General features: G+C 44.7%; 1 protein-coding gene across 1 annotated transcript in view; it reads left to right on the forward strand.

Annotated features, from left to right (window-relative positions):
* ABRAXAS1 (abraxas 1, BRCA1 A complex subunit) overlaps nt 1-16,606 on the forward strand; it is a 62,280-nt gene that overhangs the window by 17,295 nt on the left and 28,379 nt on the right. Inside the window, exons 4-6 of the mRNA XM_075352019.1 lie at nt 722-788; nt 7,978-8,171; nt 10,152-10,271. Of these exons, the coding sequence (XP_075208134.1) occupies nt 722-788; nt 7,978-8,171; nt 10,152-10,271 (381 nt within the window). The remainder of the gene's footprint in view (nt 1-721; nt 789-7,977; nt 8,172-10,151; nt 10,272-16,606) is intronic.

The following is a 16,606-nucleotide window of genomic DNA, read 5'->3' on the forward strand; positions in this document are numbered from 1 at the left end:
TATGGCAGTGGTCACTGTGCAGGGCTTCACCTAATACAGTGGGGACCCACTTAAAGCTATGGTCTAGCACCTAAAGTGTCCTGTCTGCATATTCTCTTTAGTACACTTGTCCCTATCCTGTTAAGTCTTCTATGTGGTTTGCTTTTTCTTCCCTTCCTGTGACCTTTCATTGAGAGTCGAATCAAACGGCACATCACAGGCAGCTGGGGCTGCACTCACTCCTCGCAGCGTCCATCTCCCCTCCTATAACAGGACGTCATCAGCAGGCAGCACTGTGGTTACTTACTACAGTTTCTTGCATCGCCGCCCTCTGAGGTTGTCCTGGTGACAGATGCTGTGCGAGAAGTAAGTGCAGCACTGGCACTCTGCTTCTGTTTCCACCATATCGATGTTGTCAGGGGGGCGGAGCTAAGTGTGTGACATCAGCTACCTCACAGCTTATATCACCACCTTCGTACAAATCGTCATAAGCGGTGGTGATAAAAACAGTCAGTGTCCTAGAATCACAATAGTGTGCTTCATCTACTATCCTCAATAGTAAAACATTGCTTTCACCGCTCCTGGCAGTCACCGGCCTATTTACCACCAGCATTGTCCTGCTACATGATAGCAGATAGAGTTCCCCTTTTAAATAAGCAGAATGTTTTTAACTATAAAGTCTGTGTAAACTCGATTCCAGGAATACTGTTTTGCATGTCTAATGGTATATAAATATGTATAGGTTTTACAGTGGAGTGGGTGAATTGAACAAGCTTGCATTACAGAAGCTACTTGCTGGCCAAGAAAAGGTAACCAACCCAAAGTCGGGCATGATGGACTAATCTATATTGATTTTTATATCAGCTCCTCATTACTAGACATGTATTGGGATTATTTCTGTTTATTTTATAAAAGTTCTAAAAACGTTTCAGTTTATGCAGCTCAATGATTTGCTGACATCACAAGAAGTTGTGACCATCCATACATATTATTTTTTTGGTCTTGGAGTATTACATGTTGGTTATTTATATGAATGACCATCCATGTAATAAGTAGTCAGGATATGATCACCAAAGCAAGAGCTGAAGGAATATTCTTCAATAAAAGCATTTATAATGGTTCTAGAACAGACTTCTGCTGAGTCTCCCATATAATTTCCTATTTCAGTTTAGCAATCCATGTGGAGCCAGGTACAAATTACATTATTCTTTAGATACTGCTTACAAATAGTTTGGATATGACCCTGATCATCCTGAGAATCACAAGTGAAGTCCTGTGTCCTCTAAACTGCTCCTGACCACCCGCTGTGCAGGGGAACTGCAACTGGTCCCATTCACTTAAATGTCATTTAGTTCTCTGCATGGCAGGTAGCCATGGTAAGACCGTGCAGTGATTGTGGCTCCTACAATATTCGGATCGGTGAGGGTCCATGAGCCTACGGGAAGGGAGTACTTCTGCAGACTAAATATGATGGGGAGAAATGTGTTTGGAGAATATGGGGTCTGTTTATCACAGTTCATCCAAGTTTATATTGTGAGCAGAAGAGGCAGAGAAGCAGCCAACACCGTAGTTTCCAATGTGTTTAGTAGATCTTCATATAAAGAGGGAGACATAATGTAGCATAGGTATTTACACTGAACAAAAACATAAAAGCCACACTTTTGTTTTTGCTGCCATTTTCAGGAGCTGAACTCAAAGATTTTCTTTAAAGGGAACCAAACATCAGGATTTTCGTGTATAAGCTGCAGCCAGTGCAGTACTGGCACTATCATGCACGTTGTGTACATACCATCAGGGGGCAGCTCGGGTGTTTAGTCAGTGAAATCCAACTTTATAAAGTTTGAAATTTCGTGCACTTTTTGATTGACGTGTGCACCTCTCTGTTAATGTCCGGGCGGGTTATGCAGGAGTTCCCCGCCCCCCCACCAGCCTGTTTCTCCCTCTGGCTGTATGTAAATTTCTAATCTTCAGAAACATGGCGCCGGAGTGGGCCTCTGCGTATAGCGCTTATCTCCGGCGCCATGTTTCTGAAGCCCGCATCACACAGCTTGGTGTCTAAGAGGGCGGCGCATGCGCCCTCGCTCCTTCAGATCCCGTTGTGACCGTGCGCGATCACAACAGGACTGCAGAACAGCTGATCGGAGGACGCGATCAGCTGTAGCTACGATGACGTGCCGCCTCAGGACACCGGGCCAGGACAGCAGCCTGCCAGCGACATCGGGGGTCAGGTGATGTAAGCTCACCATGGACTCACATGACCCCATGACGGCAGTGCTGCGAGACCCGGTCACGGTAGTGATATCGGGCGGCACTGTCTTCACGGGGTCAGGTGAATGAAATTACTAGCACCTGTGATGTCATTGCCCCAGCAGTCACACACACATTATACACACACTGCTGTGTGTGCGCCCCTGCGTTGACCTTCTGAATTCCAGGTCACTGCAGGAAAGCACTCACAGGTGTGTGTGTGTGTGTGTATAATGTGTGTGCGTATAATGTGTGTGTGTGTGCACGCGCGTATGTGTGCGCGTGTATAATGTGTGTGTGTGCGCGTGTATAATGTGTGTGTGTGTGCGCGTGTATAATGTGTGTGTGTGCGCGTGTATAATGTGTGTGTGTGCGCGTGTATAATGTGTGTGTGTGCGCGGGTATAATGTGTGTGTGTGCGCGGGTATAATGTGTGTGTGCGCGCGTGTATAATGTGTGTGTGTGTGCGCGTGTATAATATGTGTGTGCGCGCGCGTGTGTATAATGTGTGTGCGCGTGTGTATAATGTGTGCGCGCGTTTGTATAATGTGTGCGCACGTGTGTGTATAATGTGTGTGTGCGCGCGCGCGTGTGTACAGTGTGTGTGTGTGTGTATATATAGTGTGTGTATATAGTGTGTGTGTGTATAGTGTGTGTATAGTGTGTGTATAGTGTGTGTATAGTGTGTGTATAGTGTGTGTGTGTATAGTGTGTGTGTGTATAGTGTGTGTATAGTGTGTGTGTGTGTGTATAGTGTGTGTGTATAGTGTGTGTGTGTATAGTGTGTGTGTGTGTATAGTGTGTGTATAGTGTGTATAGTGTGTGTATATAGTGTGTGTATAGTGTGTGTGTGTGTATAGTGTGTGTGTGTATAGTGTGTGTGTGTGTGTGTATATAGTGTGTATAGTGTGTGTGTGTATATAGTGTGTGTGTAGTGTGTGTATATAGTGTGTGTGTATAGTGTGTGTGTGTATAGTGTGTGTATAGTGTGTGTGTGTGTGTATAGTGTGTGTGTGTGTAGTGTGTGTGTATAGTGTGTGTATAGTGTGTGTATAGTGTGTGTGTATAGTGTGTGTGTATAGTGTGTGTGTATAGTGTGTGTGTATATATAGTGTGTGTATAGTGTGTGTGTGTATATAGTGTGTGTATAGTGTGTGTGTGTATATAGTGTGTGTATAGTGTGTGTGTGTATAGTGTGTGTGTGTGTATATAGTGTGTGTGTGTATAGTGTGTGTGTGTGTGTGTATAGTGTGTGTGTGTGTATAGTGTGTGTGTGTATAGTGTGTGTGTGTGTGTATAGTGTGTGTGTGTATAGTGTGTGTGTATAGTGTGTGTGTGTGTGTATAGTGTGTGTGTGTATAGTGTGTGTGTGTGTGTATAGTGTGTGTGTGTATAGTGTGTGTGTGTGTGTGTATAGTGTGTGTGTGTGTGTATAGTGTGTGTGTGTGTGTGTATAGTGTGTGTGTGTATAGTGTGTGTGTATAGTGTGTGTGTGTAGTGTGTGTGTAGTGTGTGTAGTGTGTGTAGTGTGTGTAGTGTGTGTAGTGTGTATGTGTGTGTATGTGTATGTGTATGTGTGTGTGTGTGTATGTGTATGTGTGTGTGTGTGTATAGTGTGTGTGTGTGTGTATAGTTAGTGTGTGTGTGTATTGTGTGTGTGTGTATTGTGTGTGTGTGTATAGTGTGTGTGTGTATTGTGTGTGTGTGTGTGTGTATTGTGTGTGTGTGTGTGTATAGTGTGTGTGTGTATTGTGTGTGTGTGTATAGTGTGTGTGTATAGTGTGTGTATAGTGTGTGTGTATAGTGTGTGTGTGTATAGTGTGTGTATAGTGTGTGTATAGTGTGTGTGTGTATAGTGTGTGTGTGTGTATAGTGTGTGTGTGTGTATAGTGTGTGTGTGTATAGTGTGTGTGTGTATAGTGTGTGTGTGTATAGTGTGTGTGTGTATAGTGTGTGTGTGTGTGTGTATAGTGTGTGTGTGTGTGTGTATAGTGTGTGTGTGTGTATAGTGTGTGTGTGTGTATAGTGTGTGTGTGTGTATAGTGTGTGTGTGTGTATAGTGTGTGTGTGTATAGTGTGTGTGTGTGTGTATAGTGTGTGTGTGTGTGTATAGTGTGTGTGTGTATAGTGTGTTTGTGTGTGTGTATATATACGCACGTGCGCGCGCGCACACACACATTATACGCGCACCCATTATACACACACACCTGTGAGTGCTTTCCTGCAGTGACCTGGAATTCAGAAGGTCAACGCAGGAGCGCACACACAGCAGTGTGTGTGACTGCTGGGGCAATGACATCACAGGTGCTAGTAATTTCATTCACCTGACCCCGTGAAGACAGTGCCGCCCGATATCACTACCGTGACCGGGTCTCGTAGCACTGCCGTCACGGGGTCATGTGAGTCCATGGTGAGTTTACGTCACCTGACCCCCGATGTCGCTGGCAGGCTGCTGTCCTGGCCCGGTGTCCTGAGGCGGCACGTCATCGTAGCTACAGCTGATCGCGTCCTCCGATCAGCTGTTCTGCAGTCCTGTTGTGATCGCGCACGGTCACAACGGGATCTGAAGGAACGAGGGCGCATGCGCCGCCCTCTTAGACACCAAGCTGTGTGATGCGGGCTTCAGAAACATGGCGCCGGAGATAAGCGCTATACGCAGAGGCCCACTCCGGCGCCATGTTTCTGAAGATTAGAAACTTACTTACAGCCAGAGGGAGGGAGGGAGGAACAGGCGGCGCGGGGGGGCGGGAAACACGTGCATAACCCGCCCGGACATCAGGAGAGAGGGAGGAACAGGCTGGTGGGGGGGCGGGGAACTCCTGCATAACCCGCCCGGACATTATCTGCAGAGGTGCACACGTCAATCAAAAAGTGCACGAAATTTCAAACTTTATAAAGTTGGATTTTACTGACTAAACACCCGAGCTGCCCCCTGATGGTATGTACAGCCTGTGCATGATAGTGCCAGTACTGCACTGGCTGCAGCTTATACACGAAAATCCTGATGGTTGGTTCCCTTTAAAGAGGACATGTTACCGATTTTTACCATGTTAAATGACCCACCTTATGGAGTAGAGACCACAGAGCTGAATAAAACATGGTTTCTATTTATTTATTTATTTTTTTAATTTCTCCTTTCTATTGCAGATATACGTATTAGCTTGTATATTTAGATAATAATTTAAGTCCCAAGAGGGTCTTACCAGTGATTCATCTTTGGGGGAGTTTACTTTTTCTCCTGCATAATGTAGACCAATCATAAGAAGGAGGCCTCATTGAGGGTTAAAGAGAACATGCTCATAGAGAGGCTTAGAGCAGGATTTCTACTGTGTGAGAAATGTAGTGACAAATCCCTAATCTCTACAGCTATGGTGTAAAATATAGCAGAGCTGATTGTGAGTGAAAGCACTTCCAGCTTTCATCTTTGGACACTGTCTACTCTATTCCTTCTCACACACTAAGGCTATGTGCCCACGGGACTCCGTACCCGCGGATTTTGCCACGGAAAACCTGCGGATTTGTTTTTTTTAGATAAATCCGCAGGTTTTAGCAAGTACAGACACTCCCCATGTTATCCTATGGGACATGGGCGGTGTCTGTGTCCATGCTGCGGTATGTGCGGCTGCGGATATGCTGCGGATGTCTTGCAGCCGCACATAACTGCATGTCAATTATACCTGCGGAAATCCCGGCCCTCCACTATGGAGATAGAGGCCGGGACTTCCACAGGTAAGCAGCACGAATGCCCGCAGGTTTATCACAGCTATTTCTCTGGAATCCCACAGCAATGGATAGCTGCAGATTCCGGGGAACTGCTGTGGCAAACCTGCAGATATATCCACGGGTACATTGTCCCGTGAGCACATAGCCCAAGTGCCATGAGCTGAAAAACGAAAATGTGTGTAATCACACTTAGCTCTGCTATATAATGCACAGTAGCTAGAGAAATCGGCGCTGTCTGTCATTACATGTCTTCCAGTTTTCTTCTGACTTGGGGGCGTGTTCCTTTTTCCCCCTGTATGACTCCACCTTCTTATGATTGGTCAGTGTTATGCAGGAGAAAAAGTACAACCCTTGGACAATAAAGATAAAATGTGTTATTCAGCTTCATGCCACTATACCATGTTGTGGCCAGTTTATCATCCTCAGACTGCTGAAAGGTCCTCTTTAACCCCTTAACGACAGTGGACCGTTAAATTACGTCCTAGCGGTCATAATGTTACTGCCCGCGGTCTGCTGGCGGCAGCATGCCGCGATCGTCACACATCTCAGCTGATTTTCACAGCTGAGGTGTGCCTGCTAGGCACGAGCAGAATCGTTATCCGCTCGTGCCGTTTAACCCCTTAAATGGCGCTGTCAATATGTGACAGCGCCATTATAAGCGCGATCGCGGTAAACTTTTACTTACCGCCCGATACCGGAAGTCACGTGACGCGATCATGTGACTTCCGTTAGTTGTCATGGTAGCACAGGGTCATGTGATGACTCCTGTACTACACATGAATTGCTTTCACTTTCGCTGTGCCAGCGGCACAGCAAAAGAGAGAGCGTATCTGCTGTTTACAGCTGTATAGCTGTGATCAGCAGATAGTGCAGAGCGATCGGAATGCTGATCGCAATAGCCCCCTAGGGGGACTAGTAAAATAAAAAAAAGTTAAAAAAAAGTCTTAAAAAAATTAAAACAAAACAAAAAAACCTAAAAGTTCAAATCACCCCCCCATTCGCCCCATTGAAAATTAAAGGGTTAAAACAATAAAAAATATACACACATTTGGTATCGCCGCGTTCAGAAACTCCCGATCTATCAAAATATAAAATCAATTAATCTGATCAGTATATGGCGTAGCGGCAAAAAAATTCCAAACGCCAAAACGACGTTTTTTTGTCGCCACAACTTTTGCGCAAAATGCTATAAGAGGCGATCAAAACGTAGCATCTGCGCAAAAATGGTACCGTTAAAAACGTCAGCTCGAGACGCAAAAAATAAGCCGTCACTGAGCCATAGATCCCGAAAAATGAGAACGCTATGGGTCACGGAATATGGCGTAAAACGTGCGCCACTTTTTTTTCGGTCAAACTTCCATTTTTTTTTTTAACCCCTTATATAAAAGTAAACCTATACATGTTTGGTGTCTACGAACTCGCACTGACCTGAGGCATCACACCCACACATCAGTTTTACCATATAGTGAACACAGTGAATAAAATATCTCAAAAGCAATAGTGCTATCGCACTTTTTTTTGCAATTTTTCTGCATTTGGATTTTTTTTGCCATTTTCCAGTACACTATATGGTACAACTTATGGTTTCATTTAAAAGTACAGCTCGTTCCGCAAAAAATGAGCCCTCACATGACCATATTGACTGAAAAATAAAAAAAAGTTACGTCTCAGAAAAAGAATGGCGAAAAAAAAAAACGGAAAGCGAAAAATCGGCCGGTCGTGAAGGGGTTAAGAGAACTTGAAGTTATCATTTTAATTTTTACTTTCTTTGCCTCTTTAGGCAAGAATATTGTAAATTGCAGAGCTGTTTTTGAAGTATATAATGGCAGAACCCCCAATGGACTGTCATAAAATACTCAAGTCATATCCTCCTGGCTTTCAGTATGAACATAGCTCTATAAATCTGCTATCTTCCATAGTCTACCACTCTGTAGTTTATGTCATGCTGATAAGTTACTGATCAAAAATAAATTGTTTTGCTGTTGTGTTGTATAGGTAATATGTATTTTCTTTTCTTTGTGCTGGCAGGATGTGATTGGATGGTATAAATTTCGCCATAACTCCGAACAAACCATAAGTTTCAGGGAAAGAGTTTTGCATCGCAACCTCCAGATTTATCTGTGTAATCCAGAACTTGTTTTCTTATTGATCACATCAAAATCTACAACGGAAACCAAATCAACTCATCTCATGGAGTACGCGTTGCATAAACCCCAGGATGAGTAAGTGTGTCTGTATAAAATAAAAATGAACACTTACACCCCTTTTGAAATCCCTGCTGGTCCATCACTGATTCTCAGTTGGTCTCTACTTCTGTCTTTGCTAGTCTTGCAATGAAGATGTACCATCCCTTCCTGTGATCGCTCTCATATGCAGGCATCGCTGCAGAGTCATCACCAGTCATCACTGCAGAGAAATTTAAAAGACTGATGGAGACTAAAGATTAGAGAGAGCTAACCTGAGGTTTAATTTTTTGAAACAGACTACCAAAAAAACAAAGTTTGGGTTTGAAGTTTGAATAAATTACTAGTGCAAATCGCTTAAGCAAGCAGCGGTGTGCATGGGTATGAGGGATGCTCAGCTCTTGCACTGGAGGTAAAGTCAGTGTCATCAGATAGATGTAGTGCGTGCCCACACAATTGAAAAACCACGCCCACCCTCTCCCAGAAGTGTTCTACTAATGGCTGGCAGCATGTGGATGGATCCACGAACTGCCCAATTGTAGACTTCCATTGAGGTTTGGATCAAGTCGGGGGTCACAAATCGAACTTTAAGGTTCAATTCTATCTGCCGAACCGAACTTCCAAAGGTTCACTCAGTGAACCCATGGAAGTTCAGTTCAGGTTCATATGGGCTTTAGATAAAATTTTGTTCTGAACCTGGACTTGACATGAACCCTAATGGAAGTCATTGATTTGGGCAGTTTGGCTCACCACCCACAGAGGCAGCCATAAAAAAAACCCTTCCGGAGGAGGGTAGGCAGGGGTTTTCTGTTGTGGTGTGTTTTTTTTTTTTTTATTAATAATAATAATAATAATAATAATAATATTATTCACACTAAATCCGATAATGCTGTTTATACCAAACACTGCAAGCGGCTCGCACTGGACCAAGCAACAGGTTTACCCAGTCACAGCGATGCTTGCTCTAGTGGTCAGCATACGTAAAGCACCCAAACTCTGAAATTGAATGGGTTTGCTTATCTCTAATGGAGACCATTGGAGCAGCAGCATCGTACTGGCAAAGACTTTAAGAGGACCTGTTAGTAAGCCAAAATGGCCAGTTTTTTCTCTATTTATCCCCTCTGCTCCCATGAGTATTTCTGTGATTCCTTTAGACTGATATAGTGCATGCTCGTGCATTGCCAGTCTTGCTGGTGTACAAAGCACTAAATTCACTACGAGGCACATGCCCATTGTGGTTTGTGCCTCTGAGCGCCGTGCCAGAAATGCTACAAGGGTACAAAACACCAGCACTTGTGCTGAATTAGACAGGCGGTGTGACCATACCTCCATCTCGCTCCAGCCTTAAACTAGTGACACTACCCATTGTGCAAAAAAATGGTGCCTTTTCAGAGAAAAAGCTTTGATGAAAGAGACCCTCCAGAGATATGGGCTTTTTTATTTTTTTTTGGAGTTCTAATTTTTGTGGTCTTTGAGGAGATGTGGCTCACGGTAATCTCTGTGGGCATGTCAAAACCTTAAGTTAAAAACAGTGAGCAAATATCCTACTATAAGTAAAAAGTAAATAGTACATGTAAAGAACATAAAAAGATCTGCAGCATTAAAAAGAATACCGCACAGTGACGAGTGAGCTTGTACTGTGCATAAGGCAGAGATAACAATTGACGCATTCTCAATAGCGCCCCCTAAGGGATGGCAATGATAACTATTTATTTCAGGGTGGGGGACACAGTGACTGCAGCCCCGGTCCACTGATGACTTCCTGTTTTGAGTATCCCAGCATGCACTGGGTATTCAAAACTAAATCTCATAAAAATAGAAGTAGGCATGAAAAAAATCAGATTAGAAAGGCAATCGTATGGACTTTTTATTTAAAGTATATTAGAGTGATTACATTGTTAAATTACATAGACATTTAGGCTTAAAATCATTGTCAGTTTCAGACCACCCCATTAATAACATCTACTGGTTGTGATATGTTGTTTGTTCTCAATCATGATGTTTTTACTATTATCTCAGTCTTTTGCAGAAAGTGCCTCTGATAATTACTAACTTAGGGTTAGCCGAACAGCAGGGATACAGCACTTTATTTGGATCATCTGTATCTGCTGGATTTAACCGTGCAGTTACGAATCACAGGTAGGTGAAGGATCAGCTGCCGATCAATGATAAATTATGTAATTAAAGGGAACCTGTCATCAGAAATTTAGCTTTAAACCTAAAAGTTTCCCCCTCTGCAGCTCCTGCTGCATTCTAGCAAGGTTCGTGTACTTTTTGCGCCCCCTTTGAAACCAAAATAAACACTTTATAAAATAGTACCTTTTTTGTTTGCAATTCTTGTAAATTATCCATGGGGGTGGGCTCTCTGGTGTCCGTTGCTGTTCCTCCTGCAGATTGCCGCTGTCCCCCATTGCTCCATTTCATAACTCAGGACGCCGCCCACTGCGCCCGAGGACCGCTGGTGACGTGGTCGCAGGCACGAGACTATGGGCGGCGCTGTGATTGCATCGCAAATGCCCGCCCATAATCTCGTGACCGCGATCTCCCCTCTGCCTCCAGCGTTCTGCGCAAGTGCTGGAAGGTGACCCGACGTCACCTCCTTCCCATCCTGCCCTGCAGCAGGAAATAGATGGGCGGTGCGGAGCAGGCCACCACATGATACGAGGAGACGCGGAGAGGATCTGAGTGACATACACAGTAAAAAAAACATGTAAAATCAAAGACACACATTTTCTGAAAAGTGAAAAACTTTTGTTTTTTTGTAACCTGTGCTGTGCTGCTCCACTCCTCCCATCTATTTCCTGCTGCAGGGCAGGATGGGAAGGAGGTGACGGCTGGTGTCATCTTCCAGCGCTTGCGCAGAACGCTGGAGGCAGAGGGGAGATCACGGTCACGAGATTATGGGCGGGCACTTGAGATGCAATCACAGCGCCGCCCATAATCTCGTGCCTGCGACCACATCACCAGCGGTCCTCGCGTGCACAGGACCTCGGGCGCAGTGGGCGGCGCCCTGAGATATGAAATGGAGCAATGGGGGACGCCGTCAATCTGCAGGAGAGACAGCAACGGACGCAAGATAGCCCGCCCCCATGGATAATTTACAAGAATGGCAGACAAAAATGTACAACTTTATAAGTGTTTGTTTAATTTGGTTTCAAAGGGGGCACAAAAAGTACAGGAAGCTTTCTAGAATGCAGCCCAGGAGCTGCAGAGGGGGAAACTTTTAGGTTTAAAGCTAAATTTCTGATGACAGGTTCCCTTTAAAGGGGGGAGAGTAGGGTAATTCTGATTGTTCTCAAAACCAAATTTTTCCCTCTTCCCACAAGAGGTCATTCAGTGCTGTTGTCGGAGCTGGGCTACTGAGCACACTGATTGTGCAGAGGAGCTCTGTATTCAGTGGGAGCCTTTCTGTGGAGAGCGGCGTGACTTGTACTGAGCTGCTGCACAGAACCATAAAGTAGCCCACTGGCAAATACTGAAGATGTGTGATCTGTTTGTCAGGCTGCACTCCAACTTAGGGTAAGAACACACATCCGGCTTTTCTACAGTTTGTCGGATCCGGCGCGCTACCGTACAGTGTATATAGTACAGTGGGTGCGCGACAAGCTTCGGTCACATGCTGTCATGTGACCGGAGCATGTGACCAGGAAGTTGCAGCGCAGCCACTGTACTGTATAAACTGTACGGGAGTGCGACGGATCCGACAAATGGCAGAAAAGCCGGATGTGTGTTCTTACTCTTAGGCCAGAATCACACTTGCTAGTGCCTCGCGTGAAACTCGCTCGAGTCTCTCATGGTAGAACCCGGCATGGCCGCACACTATGCATCCAGGAGTGTCTGAGCTGCATAGAGATACATGCAACCGACCCGCTCTGGTCAGGGGAGTGTGCGGCCAAGCCGGGTTCTATCATGAGAGACTCGCGCGAGTTACACGCGAGGCACTAGCAAGTGTGATTCTGGCCTTAACTGCATAGCAGCCAGAGCACAGATGGGATGGCTGTTTAAGTGCAGGAAAAGCTGCTAATTAGTCACTGCAACCTCTCCTGTCAGCTTAGAAAAATAGAGCTATGCTGAGCCTAGGCTAAGTAATCCTAATGAATGCTTAGGCCAATTATGAAGTATGCCCCTCTTATGAACTTTATATGCAGCCTACAAAGTTTGTCTCCCATTGTACACTACAGTTCAAAAGTTTACGGTCACTTAAATATTTAATTATTTTTGAAAGAAAAGCACATTTTTTTTTCAATGAATCAAACATTAAATTAAACAAATACACTCTATACATTGTTAATGTGGTAAATGACTTCACATTACAACTGTCTGGTTTTTAATGCATACCTACATAGGTGTATAGAGGCCCATATCCAACAACCACCACTCCAGTGTTCTAATGGTACATTCTGTTTGCTAACTGTGTTAGAAGGCCAATGGATGTTTAGAAAACCCTTGTGCAAGTATGTTAGCACAGCTGAAAACAGTTTTGCTGATTAGAGAAGATAAAAAACGGACCTTCCTTTTGAGCTAGTTGAGAATCTGGAGCATTACATTTGTTGGTTCCATTAAACTCTCAAAATGGCCAGAAAAATTGAACTTTCTTATGAAACTCGACAGTCTATTCTTGTTCTTAGAAATAAAGGATATTCTATGCGAGAAATTGCCAAGTAACTGAATATTTCCTACAACGGTGTGTACTACTGCCTTCAGAGGAGAGCACAAACAGGCTCTAACCGGAGTAGAAAGAGAAGTGGGAGGCCCCGCTGCACAACTGAGCAACAAGACAAGTATATTAGAGTCTCTAGTTTGAGAAATCAACGCCTCAGAGGTCCTCAACTGGCAGCTTCATTAACTAGTACCCGCAAAACGCCAGTGTCAACGTCTACAGTGAAGAGGCCACTCCGGGATGCTGGCCTTCAGGACAGAGTGGCAAAGAAAAAGCCATATCTGATACTGGCTAATAAAATGGGCAAAAGAACACAGACATTGGACAGAGAAAGATAGGAAAAAAGTGTTATGGACAGACCGACGTTTGAGGTGTTTGGATCACACAGAAGAACATTTGAACATTTGTGAGACGCAGAACAACTGAAAAAATGATGGTAGAGTGTCTGACACCATCTGTCAAGCATGGTGGTGGTAATGTGATGGGCTGGGGTTGCATTGGTGCTGGTAAAGTGGGAGATTTGTACAAGGTAAAAGGGATTTTGAATAAGGAAGGCTATCACTCCATTTTGCAACGCCATGCCATACCCTGTGGACAGCGCTTAATTGGAGCCAATTTCATCCTACAACAGGACAATGACCCAAAGCACACCTCCAAATTATGCATGAACTATTTAGGGAAGAAGCAGGCAGCTGGTAATCTATCTGTAATGGAGTGGCCAGCCCAGTCACCAGATCTCAACCCTATTGAGCTGTTGTTGGAGCAGCTTGACTGTACGGTAAGCAAAAAGTGCCCATCAAGCCAATCCAACTTGTAGGAGGGTCTTCTGGAAGCATGGGGTGAAATATCTCCAGATCACCTCAGCAAATTAACAGCTAGAATGCCAAAGGTCTGCAAAACTGGAATTGCTGCAAAGGAGCATTCTGTGGCAAAAGCAAAGTTTGAAGGATAAAATTATTTCAAGTAAAAATCAATATTTCTAACCTCGTCAATGTCTGGACTATATTTTCTATTCATTATGCAACTCATTTGATAAATAAAGTATGGAAAAGACAATTGTGTGGGTGACCCCAATCTTTTGAACTGTAGTGTGCCTCCTTCACTGCTAGTGCGCTCCATTACCTAAGCTCCTCTTTATTATCTAACTGTCACATTTCGTTAACCTTTTGCCTTCTCTGCATACAACCTTTTGTGTATCTCCTGTATTGTTTCTTTTGTGCAGAAGGGGAAATAACGCATCACACATGCCATTCATAAATTGTAAGAAAAATAATTTTTGGCGCCTTGTCTGGCTTTCATTACAAGCCAGTCAGACCAGTTTAAGTTAATAACCAGGTTTAACAAAGTGATATAAAACTCTTAAACCTGTGTAAAAAAAAAAAAAAAAAAGACATCTCTACTCATAGCCTCGCGTGTCGTCTATGTATATGCCATATCATTTAATGGAACACATATGACACTACAAGATCGCAATATTTCAAATGCATGAAAACATTTACTCTCCACACATAATAGGAATGTATCACACTATATTAGATATGCAGTAGAACATACATCTTTCCATACCTGTGGAGGTGATGGGGAACGTGCCCTCCATAATAGAGAAGCATTTAAGATCTATACTCAACACACTAGTTCCTTTTAGAGTTTCCCACAAACACATCAATAGATTTTGGAATAAGTTCCACAATTGGATATGTTTAAAAAAACAAAATGTTCCCGTGCTTAGATAATCTTATATATGGGCCCCTGCTATGTACTGTGTAATGGCCGTGTCTGACCGTACAGGGAGATAGATTGCGATCCCGTACTGTCCTGTCTCTATATACTCGCTTTTGTTTCCTCTCCAGCCCAGGAGATGTGGTATGATCAGACTATGTTCCTGTACGGTCAGACACGGCCATTACACAGTACACAGCAGAGGCACATATAGAAGATTATCTCAGCACAAGAACATTTCTTTTTAAACATCCAATTGTGAATTATTCCAAGATCTAATGATTAAAATGAACTTTGTGGGAAAATCCGCTTAAGAAGGAAATTGTTACATTATTGACCCCCCTAGGTTTCATGGATCGCTTTGATTCATATTGGGGTTTTTTTTCATAGTGTTTTTTTTAATATTATAACACACGATTTTACAACATTATTCACTTTTTTTTTTTTTAAATGTGTTCCACATACCCAATTGTTTTCTTTGAAAACAATATATGCGTCTATTTCACCATTCAATTAATAAAGCCCATTTAATTGACTATGCTGACATAAGCTTGCCCTTTACAATGCATTTGTTGTATACCAGGACTAAGAACATGTTAAGCATTCAAAACACATCAGTTTTTGTGGAGGTCTCAACTTTCCCTACTATTGCAATGTGTATGAAATAGTTTATCGCTTTTTATTCCAGAATGTAGCCCTTTCTTTGTCGCTCTATTGGGAGACCCAGACAATTGGGGTGTATAGGCTATGCCTCCGGAGGCCGCACAAAGTATTACACTTAAAAGTGTTAAGCCCCTCCCCTTCTGCCTATACACCCCCCGTGCTCCCACGGGCTCCTCAGTTTTTTGCTTTGTGCGAAGGAGGTCAGACATGCACGCACAGCTCCACAGATTGGTCAGCAGCAGCTGCTGACTATGTCGGATGGAAGAAAAGTGGGCCCATATAGGGCCCCCAGCATGCTCCCTTCTCACCCCACTCTTGTCGGCGGTGTAGTTAAGGTTGAGGTATCCATTGCGGGTACGGAGGCTGGAGCCCACATGCTGTTTTCCTTCCCCATCCCCCTCAGGGCTCTGGTGGAAGTGGGATCCTATCGGTCTCCAGGCACTGAGACCGGGCTTCATCCACAACTCCTGGGAGCCTGATGGATAGGAGCCGGGTATCGTTCAGGGACATGGCCCTGCTACTTGGAGGTACTCTGTGTCCCCGTGGGGACCGAGCACAGCAACACTCCAGCATTGCTGGGTGTGCTAGTGCACCGGGGACCGCGGCGCTGACCGGGTTAATGTGCCATTACACACTCAGCATCGCTGAGTGTGTTTATGTAGGGAGACTACCGCGCTGACCGCCGCCGCCATGTTTAACACTGAGGCGCGGCTGGGACTTGTAGTGCGCCGGGGACTTCCACGCGGCCGCGCTTTTACGGCGGCCGCGTTTATTACTCGAGTCCCCGGCTTTTTGCGGCCTAGTCTTTCTTCCTCCCGCCCACAGCCCTGACAAGCAGGGGAAGGGCGGGACGCTGCACAGGACGAGCAGCACTGAGGGCTGGAGCATGCTTTGCATACTCCACTCCCCTCACTGTGCACAGTGCAGGCACCAGCTCCCGCACTTTCTGGGTCACGCCCACGGCTCCCACCTCTCCTCAGGACATTCCTGTCAGCTCCTTGAACGCTGCAGAGGGGGACAAATTCTGACAGACCCAGGCAGGGACCCTGGTGGCCTCACAAACCGCTTTAAGCGGGGGGCATGCAGCATCTGTGGTGCTAGCCACATTTCTGCAGGAGTGTAATTTTAAATTATATGTTTATAAGATATACTTTACACTTTATGGTGCACAGTTGATTCTGGATATATATATTGTGTTGCTCAGGGAAGACAACAGCATGGCGCCCATAAAAGGCAGGAGTGCCAAACACAGGCTTACTATGCTGCCTGCGCCGCATGTACGACCCCGCTACCGGCAGGATCCACTGAGCAATCCAGACCGGTATCTCAGCACAGGGGCACTGTTGAATCATTGCTCCCTGGCCCCCCTCAGTTGGACCAGCAAGGTCCCCCCGGGGTGTCTCATAGATCCCAGAGTGAGGTCTCTGATACA

Source organism: Anomaloglossus baeobatrachus, chromosome 1 (genome assembly GCF_048569485.1).
Source record: "Anomaloglossus baeobatrachus isolate aAnoBae1 chromosome 1, aAnoBae1.hap1, whole genome shotgun sequence".
NCBI lineage: Eukaryota > Metazoa > Chordata > Amphibia > Anura > Aromobatidae > Anomaloglossus > Anomaloglossus baeobatrachus.